This window comes from Gymnoscopelus braueri (assembly GCF_963280865.1).
Source record: "Gymnoscopelus braueri genome assembly, chromosome: 3".
NCBI lineage: Eukaryota > Metazoa > Chordata > Actinopteri > Myctophiformes > Myctophidae > Gymnoscopelus > Gymnoscopelus braueri.
Genome location: NC_137612.1, coordinates 30,778,657 through 30,788,132, shown reverse-complemented (window position 1 = coordinate 30,788,132; position 9,476 = coordinate 30,778,657). Strand labels below are relative to the sequence as shown.

The window sequence follows — 9,476 nt, the reverse complement described above, 5'->3', positions numbered from 1 at the left end:
ATTTTTGCAAAACATATATCACACCCAAAAATGTTGTCCAAACATCACGTAAATCGGTACACATTATCTCTATAGTCAAGTCATCAAGAGGGATCCGTTCGATTTTTCATATTCCATCCTGATTGGCAAATTCCGAACATTGCTGGCACGCACTAACCTACCTGACCTGGCGGAGACCTGTGCTCCGAGGAGCACTTTTTCTAGTTGATTATGCATTTAGTATTCATCTCGCTTCAGTTATATTAATATATGACTGTATTCTGATGTCCCAAGAGAAGTAAATTAGTCTGATAATATGTCTTATGAGTTTAGTACACCCTCAGTGTAGGCCTACTTATTAAGCAACAGGCTCATACAACAAGGTCAAATAGCTATTCCTCTGTAGGCAAGCGGCAGACCTAGACAGCAAGATGAGGAGTTATAAGGTTTTATGAATGCAAGGACAATGTTTCTCGTATCAGGCGTCAGTATTCTGGCTAGGGCAGTGACTATGGCCTCGGCATATAGCAGTGGGCCTTCCATTCTCAGTCGATGAGAATGGAACACATGTTTAGTTGGTCAGGGTAGTGTCGCCGCTCTTGGACGCTGAGCGTGGAGCAGCACATTTCATAGTCAGGCAGAATTGACCTTCCATACTCAAGTGCTGAGAACACATCTTTTGGTCAGACAGAGGAATGTCAGTCCTCAGAATTATCCTAACAATGTGTATGTATCCTTGTAGAGTTTGTATTTAAGCTGCCCCAACATCCAGATCTGTGTCAGACGAGACAACCGGACCCTGTCCACCTTTCCTTCCATTTCCTTCCATCCCTTTTCCCCTGTCCACCTTTCCTTCCTCCATCTCCTTCCATCCCTTTTCCCTCTCTGTTCTTTATTCTTATTATCATTATTATATTACAGAGGAATTATTGTTATATTATTGTCATCTGTTGTATTTAATACATCTACTGAAACCATATCAGAATTAACGCTTCATTCTCTCACGAGGCAATATTGTATTTCCACAACAACTGTTTGGTTAAAACAAACAGTTTTTTTGTTTAAAGCACTATATTGTGACTGTAATCATTGCTATAGTGTTTGTTCAGTCACAGGGGTCTCCCTGTCTCTCCAGATCTTTAATACATTTTCAGGTAGGTGACCACATTTCAGCCAATCAGGAGAGAGTACCTATTTATCAGCTTCATTTTTATAGTTTCCAGTTCCAATTTTGTCTGCTAATTTCTTTGTGTCCTCACTTCCAATTTAACTTGTTTAATCTGTATCTTGAATGTTGGCCCTTTCAAACATGCTGCATGGTGTCTTTAAAATGATGGTTACCTCAGAGTAGAGTGATACTCCTTTACGTGGAAAGGAGACAGTTGATGTGGTTCTTTCTTTTACTATGCTTTTGTGTTTTATTTGCTTTTAACCTGATTGATTTCTTTTAGCCCCTATTTCCCTCTTCCCTCAAAAGGCCATGCATTTTGGCAGACCACGATTGTAATAAGAATCTGTTCTAAATGTGTCTTGCCTGGTTAAATAAAGGTTACATAAAAAATGAAAGAAAAAGTCTGGGCATCTAAAACACGAATGCCTCCTGGGTGCCTCCCTACAGAGGTTTTCGGCGCCCACCCAGCTGGAAAGAGACCACGGGGCAGACCAATGACCAGATGGGGGGATTATATCTCCACGCTGTTATATCTCCACGCTGCCTCGGAATCCCCCAGTTAGGAATGTCTGGGATTCTCTGCTGGAACTGATGCCTCTGCGTACATATACATATATATACATATATATATATTATATATATATATATATATATATATAGAGAGAGAGAGAGAGAGAGAGAGAGAGAGAGAGAGAGAGAGAGAGAGAGAGAGAGAGAGAATTATATCTCCACGCTGTTATATCTCCACGCTGCCTCGGAATCCCCCAGTTAGGAATGTCTGGGATTCTCTGCTGGAACTGATGCCTCTGCGTACATATACATATATATACATATATATACATATATATATATATATATATATATATATATATATATATATATATATATATATATATATATAGAGAGAGAGAGAGAGAGAGAGAGAGAGAGAGAGAGAGAGAGAGAGAGAGAGAGAGAGAGAGAGAGAATGTGGAATGCCCTATAAGAGTCATAAAAAAGTGTGACTCCTTACCCTCCTTCAAAACCGCTCTAAAAGAGCACCTACAGGTGGCTGCAATTTGTAACTGGCCCCTGTAAAAAAAAAAACACTGTACAAGTTTTTCCTCTCTTTTTTCTTTTTCTTTTTTTTAATTACTACTCGTATATGATGTTTTGCATATTATTGTATATTATTGTTTGTCTTTAAATGTTTCGATGAATTGAATCCACAGGGCCTCAATGGAAACAAGCCCTGGGCTTATTGGGTTATCCTTTTATCATTATTTTGTACAAATCTGTGCCACCGGGCCTTTTTTTTTGCAAACTGTTAATCAAGTATTCAATCAATCAATCAAACAAACAAACAAACAAACAGATATGCATACATACATACATGCACATGCAACACATTTGGTTACTGATTATTGTGAAAGAATTCAGGGTAAACATGACACTTGTCATATGAAAAACAGTGACTCAGACAGTGACTCAGACAACTGTACAGCCTGCTTTGATTCGTAATGTGTTACTAATACTACTATTATAGACAGCGTGCCCCAGAGTGGTTCTGTGGATGTTTTCATTAATACCAGCAGAGGGATACTTAGAACAGAAGCTACTGCCTTGCAGTTGACTTTGCAATCCTCACTTGCTTGCTGTCCGTGGATGTTCTTGAAACAAGCATAATTACCTGGGAAATTGAAAGGATTACGTTTTCTTTGCCAATCTCATCATTGCAGTCTTGACCCTACACTTGATAATAATTTGAGAAACTGCATTTTGAATTGAAGACCTCACCAGTGGAGACATTGCAAGTCATACATCGCAAGTACACGTTTATTACCTCACCCTTAATGGTGAGGTAATGGTCATTGCCATTACAGTATCTTTCTGAGGTATATCTTTATTAGCTCATTAGTCCTTTTCCTCATTTCAATTTGGTTGAAATGTAATTTGTTGTTATAAACTCTAATAATTTATGACACTTAATTTCTGTTTTATTCTCTTGTGAAGCTTCATAGATTTTAGGTCAAGAAAATGTGCGAGTTCACTGTGTGAGTTCAGCCACAGAACTCCAGAGGGCAGTGTTGCATTTTGATGCAGCTGATGTTTCAGTTATCTACCCTACAGTGGGAGGAAGCCTGCAGGGAATTGTTAACCCTGTATATGTGTGTTTGAGGCTGAGCTCCTCTCTTATGCAGCTTCAAATGAACAGATTGAAGAGCTCCCCCAGCTTGAGGCCCTACGTCGTAGTGAGGTCCTCTACCCACTCACTTACGGCACCAATGCCTGGGAGCGTTTATTTGTGGTGGTAAACACAAACTGGTAGTATACCAAATTATTTAGGCCCTCTGCAAGGCCACTCTCATAGTTTACAGTTACACAACTTAAATGAAATGTTTTTCTCTCATTCCCCCCGTGCATCACTGAGTTCCATAAACATGACCTCATAGGCCCGCTGATGACCCGACCACTGCTTTGCTGTGTTGTTTTGTTTACACATAACTACCTGAGGTCACAATGTAAAAGTCAGGAAATTGGGCTGTACATTCTCCACAAATGTGTGACCGAGTCCTCTGGCTGGGATCTGTCAACCCTATTGTCTTAGACAAAAATTGAATGTTACTGGCAAAGCTATAAAAATCCCAAACAAAGACATATAATCAGTTGGCAGTGCACTGATATTACACAGTAAACGTTTCGGTTTGTTTCTGGTTTATGCTTTGTTTTCCCTTACAGCTCTCATTGTCTGCTGTCAATTCTCAAACCCTGACCAGAACACAAAATACTAGCAGGAAAATAAAGCCATGTGATTCCTTTCATCTGTTTGATTACATAGTTGCTTTGTAGATTAAAAACAAACAAACCAAGCAGAAAACATGAGCAGGCTTCATTTTTTTTCAAACTAGGAAAAAACACATCAACCACTGTCATATTGATATTCATTTCTTGTAGTGATGCACTGCAGTCTTACCATTGACAAAATTAACTCCATACTAAACCTCATATGTGTACTTCAGTGTTTAATAAATAACAATATCAGCAATGACAACAGATTAACAAAAGTTCTGTTCATGTCAGACCTGGGTCAATTAGTATTTCACAAAAACATGTTATGGTTTATTAGGCTACTTCTATGTCACGAAGGTGGTGCTTGCTACACAATACAATGCAGACAGTTTATAGTTGTTTTTGATTTAATCTTTCTCTAGAATATTTTTCACCATTCCACAATGTGTCTTTTTTACTTCTCTAAACATTGTTTTAGTCTTGAGTGTCTGCCCAGAGACGCAATGAAAATGTCTTGAATGCATTGAAAATGTATTTATTTATGTATTGTATTATGTAAGTTAAAACGTACCATTTCTGGCATTCCAAAATACCCTTGCCACTCTGACACTATAGCAAGCATTTGTTTTGGAGTAGTAAGTGATTCTGGGAATCGCAGTAACAACAGACAACGCAGCAACCAGATGTGTCACTAGAAAGACTACGATATGGAAGTTACACAGTGGTACTTTAAACTAGAAAGCATTTGAAAACTAATCTTGCAGAGTTTTCTATGATGTAGCTGATACTGATCTAGGCACATGGTCTACTGGTCCTACACATTAATTGAAACAAACACTAAGAATGATTTGCTAATACTTTTCAGCCCAGGTCTGGTTTATACACATGCATTCCTGATATCTTGACGTATAGAAATAATTTACTTTGTGCAGAGGATGAAGAAAAGGCATTGGTGGTAAAAGTCGTGTGGGGGGTGCATGTGTGAGTATGCACCTGTATGTCTGAGTTTGTGTGTATGTGCATCTGCGTGTGTGCATCTGTGTGTATGTTTGTGTAGGTGTACATGTATTTGTTTGTGTGTGTGAGCAATGCGTGATAACGCACACAGCGTCTTTGGCGTGCACACGATCAGTCACTGCCGCCATGACTTGCGGCTGAGCACACACACACAGGCCACATTGATGCGTATGAGCCTCCACGCCACAAGGTTCTTAGACGTCGTCAGTGCCCGTACGAACGTGTGTGAGTTGGTGCAGTAGGAGTTCCAGTGCCTCCCGTCGATGCCCAGACAGGCGGAGCTGCCCGTGCTGGCGGCGCTGTGACTGTGACACGTCGTCTCAAAGAAGTACTGTTTCTTGTTGACATTGTTGATGTTTACGTTCGGCAGTACAGTCACTTCATTTCCTGAGATGTCCGTGGCCTTGGTCTTGTTGCCAACCCAGACACTGATGCTGTCACACACCGAGTACACCCCTCGGTGCTGGGGCTGTCCCGCCCGGCGACGGGCCCTGCTGCTGCTGCCGGACCCCCGCCTCCCCCCAGTGGGCTCCGTGTCAGGGGGCTGGGCGCTGAAGAGCACCCTGGGTGAGCGGTGGCGACGCTTGGTGAAGAGATTGGAGTCCACTGTGGGCACGGAGGTGGGGGTCCGCACGGGGTCCTGCTGCTGTCCTGTGGTAGAGGGGCAGGAGTCTCCTCCAATAGTGGCCACAGCTTGGGCACTGACGAAGAGGAGCAGGACCAGCATAGACGACCTCATGGGCACTCAACCTGGTACAGGCAATTGAAAAAACACACCGTAGGCAAATTACAAGTGAATTCATATCAGCTCATCCATAGTGATATTAGTACTGTACATTAATGCTAGAGACAGAAGTGGAGATATATGTATGAAACGGGTAGATGACATCTTTTAGTTTTGCATTCTTATCACGGTAATCAAATGAAATGCCAGTTAATGATGCAAGTCAGGAATGATGCTCACCCGGTTTTGCAATACCCATTGTTATAAGAGTACTTGTTGTACCCGTTGTGAGAGTACACAGTGTGGTACCCACCCACTAGAGGCTAGTGGATATGACGTTAGTACCTTGATGTCACATTGATGATGACATCAGGGGTCTCCATATGCCCATTTATGGGCATATCGGTCGGATCAGTGGTTCTGGACAACCGGCGATCCGATCGATTTCACACAACAGTATATATGCCCATATATGGGCATCAGTCATGCATCAGTGGTTCTTGTCAAACAGATCTCCGTATATGCAAATGCATATATCGGCACATCACGCCCACGTGTCCTTGGCGATACATGCGCTGAGTTTGAAGTCGATCGGTCGGACGGTTCTTGAGATATGTGAAGGACAGGTACGCACACTTACGCCAAGCGTAAGTCATGCGCACACACGTACACAGAGATCAGATAATATACCAACAACATATACTATACTAAACTCATTGCAAGGATGAAGCTGTGTAGTTTTATTGTTTGTTGAGAGCTGTTTGCTGCGCTGCATGTTTAGTGTTGCTTTAAAAGTTTGATGCCAACAGAATGTCCCTTTGTGAGACAAATACAAAAAAGATTTGACATTATACTTTACTTGATCCTTTTCATCCATGCAGCACTTCAGTTTCATCCCTGGGATTATGATGAGTAATGCTGTTGTGACAGTGTGGACTCAGTATGATAGCATTGTCTCTTCTTCACATTATGAAGACACGGCAGCACATTTGCACAACACCAGCTGCTTTACTGGCTTAAAAGGAAACAACATCTCAAAAACGGTATTTACCACAGAACAACAGTAGAACACATGTTGACACTTGTTGTGGCACAGCAACTATGTAGCATGTTTAAGGTCTTATGTAAGGTTTATTGGTATGTTCAATTTATGGAACCATTGTAAATACAGAACCAGCCGTATCAGCCACCCACCCACCACTTACGATGCCAAATAATGTTATTATAGGTTTTTAGGTCAAACGTTTATATTGTCCTGTATTTCTCTGTTCTGTAAAGAATACATCCTCTGTATGAATGGCACCGCACTGCACTGCAACATTAAACATATGAGTGTGAAATGCACCTTTGTAACCTGTAAAGCTTGGTAATTGACACTGCAGATTTTGCTTTGTATTATTTAAAGGTGTATGTGTTTTTCTTCTTCGTCCCTGTTTCTCCAGAAATAATAAATAAAGAAACATATAACAAAATAAATCAAATTAGCAACAAAATTGGAACTGGATAAATGCTGATAAATGGGTTCTCTCTGCTCGCTCGATGAAATTCGTGTCCCACCTAAAATGTATTTTCTGTATACTAAAGAGCTGAGAGATGTGGAGACCCCTGTTATTGAACAGACACTCTATAGCAGTGATTAGTATCAGAATATAGAGCAGTGTTTCTCAACCTTTCTTGGGCCAGTGCCCCCTATCCAATATCCAGGTCCCTTACCGTCCCCACACCCAATTCAAATGTAAGCTTTATTTTATTGTGTATTGTGTTGCTTATATAATTTAGAAAACTTCTCATCGATTTCCGATTTTACTTTAAACTGGACGGTTAGTAGGCCTATGTGATTATTATGTAATTATTAGCCTACTTCCCAGGGAGAGGAAAAAAAGCCTGTTATGATTATAAGTAGTGTCACGGGGCAACCCGTGCCCTATATACACATACACACATCTGACTGCATTTGAAAGTTATGCAAGGACTAATGGTTTTAAACTTGTGTATTGATAATGAAATGTTCACTGATCGTTTGCTGGTTGTCTCTCCTACACTGCTGGTGGCAATCCCCTTGATTGGGAAGGTGCCAAGTGCGGTGGAGGAGGGGTGTTTCATATGCTTTAGGAGTAGGCCTATTGTGTTTATTTAAACTATCATTGAGTCTTTACCCCAAGTTATATTTGTTTAATTGTAACGCATCATTAGGAATGTTTAGGTTACTTTTATACTGTGGCACGGGGGAAGCTCTGGGAGTATTTATGGAAGTATTTGGAATTGTTGCTAATTGGTTCTGTGTCCTGTGGTAGGATCCACTCCCTATTTAATGGAGGCTGCAGGGACAGACAGGTAGTTGGTTATATATGGGCAAAAACACAGGTAACAATCCCTGAGGGAGAGCTACAGGGCCTTGTGTGATCAAGGTTTAGCCTGAAGAGAGCATTTATCCAGTTGGGTCTTGTTTATACGTGTTTGCTTTAAGTGCTTATTTATTGTTCTCTTTATTTTTGACTTTTAGGCCAGTATTATTGTTGCTAAATGTATATATTCTTGCACTGGAGTTCGATGGAGGAGTTGGGCGAAATAAAAAAAAACAAAATGCATTTCTGACTGTCTTTGGAGCCTTGGCCGTTCGAGCCTTTTCACAAGTAGAATTGTATCAGGCCCTGTCACAGGGCCAGGCAGGGCCTGACATCCCTGTCACACAGTGCTGTGAGAGGGGCCTGATGTGACAGGGCCTGACATCCCTTTGACAGGGCTGTGACAGGGCCTTCCATCCCTGTGACAGGGCCTGTCTCAGCCCTGTGATACTGACCGTGATACTGACCATGACACTGACATCATCAGTAACATCAGTATCATGTCGGTATCATGGTCAGTATCATGGTCAGTATCATTGTCAGCATCATAGTCAATATGATGTCAGTATTATGGTTATGGTTAGTGCTCTGGGGGGGCTCATAACAAAGCTGGTCATCAGTTATACATAATTACACAAAGGAGGTGCTATTCTCGTGTGAATCAATTGATTGGCTTCGTACCTATTTACAGTGTTTCCACATGAACTGTGGCCCCTTTCTGGCAGGGTCCTAGGGTATGTGCTCAGAACACATTGTGTTCCAGACTCGTGGTATTTGGCCTGGTGGTGGTGGCCCCCATTCAACACAGCTTATCTGCTCTCCGCTGCCTTGGCGTTCTCCTGTCCTGTTGAGACACAGGTTGAGAGAGTGTGTACTGAGACATCTCATTAAACCACTGTAAACACGCTTTTAGCAAGACTGATAGAGTTAGAGGGACCGTTAGTGTTTTGGGGTCCAGCAACACGTGATGCATGCTGAACATACTGAGATGACATGGACCTGCAGAATGTAGGTTGAAGAGTGGAAACATTCTCTGGATCTTGCTGTGATATCTCCGCAGTAAAATGCTCCCGTAGATATAAATATGACAGCTTTATGAAATCTTAAATACTCTTCAACTTACTCTGTTACCTTATAAGGCAGATACTCTATGCAACTATCCATTCATAAAGTTGAAAGATTGTTTTTGCAAGAACGTTTTGCAAGAGATACAGGACTAGGAGCACACACCCATTCTCTTACCAAATAGTTCAGAGCACAAACAATAGTTGGAGGAGGTAGAGGAGTGTGAGGTGGTCTCTGGCTGTCATGGGTCTTGATCCTGTGACCTTCACAATTACAGGAAAGGCTCTTCAACATTTAGGCCACCCTGACTTTGTTACGATTTGTGCTTTGTCTAAGCTCTCCTATGTAGACGGAGGGTGTGTATGTGTCTGTGTATGTATGTGTGTGTGTGTGTGTGTGTGTGTGT

The 9,476-nt window shown here is 41.5% G+C and overlaps 1 protein-coding gene across 1 annotated transcript; it reads right to left on the bottom strand.

The window, feature by feature from the left end:
• Nucleotides 1–4,717: 4,717 nt before the first annotated feature.
• LOC308082321 (nerve growth factor-like) lies at nt 4,718–8,778 on the bottom strand. The gene is made up of 2 exons (XM_080424039.1): nt 8,687–8,778; nt 4,718–5,686 (listed from the first exon to the last, which is right to left on the bottom strand). Exon 2 carries the CDS (start codon nt 5,673–5,675, stop codon nt 5,052–5,054), a length of 624 nt encoding a protein of 207 aa, XP_080280165.1. The 5' UTR covers nt 5,676–5,686; nt 8,687–8,778; the 3' UTR covers nt 4,718–5,051.
• Between the last annotated feature and the right edge of the window lie 698 nt (nt 8,779–9,476).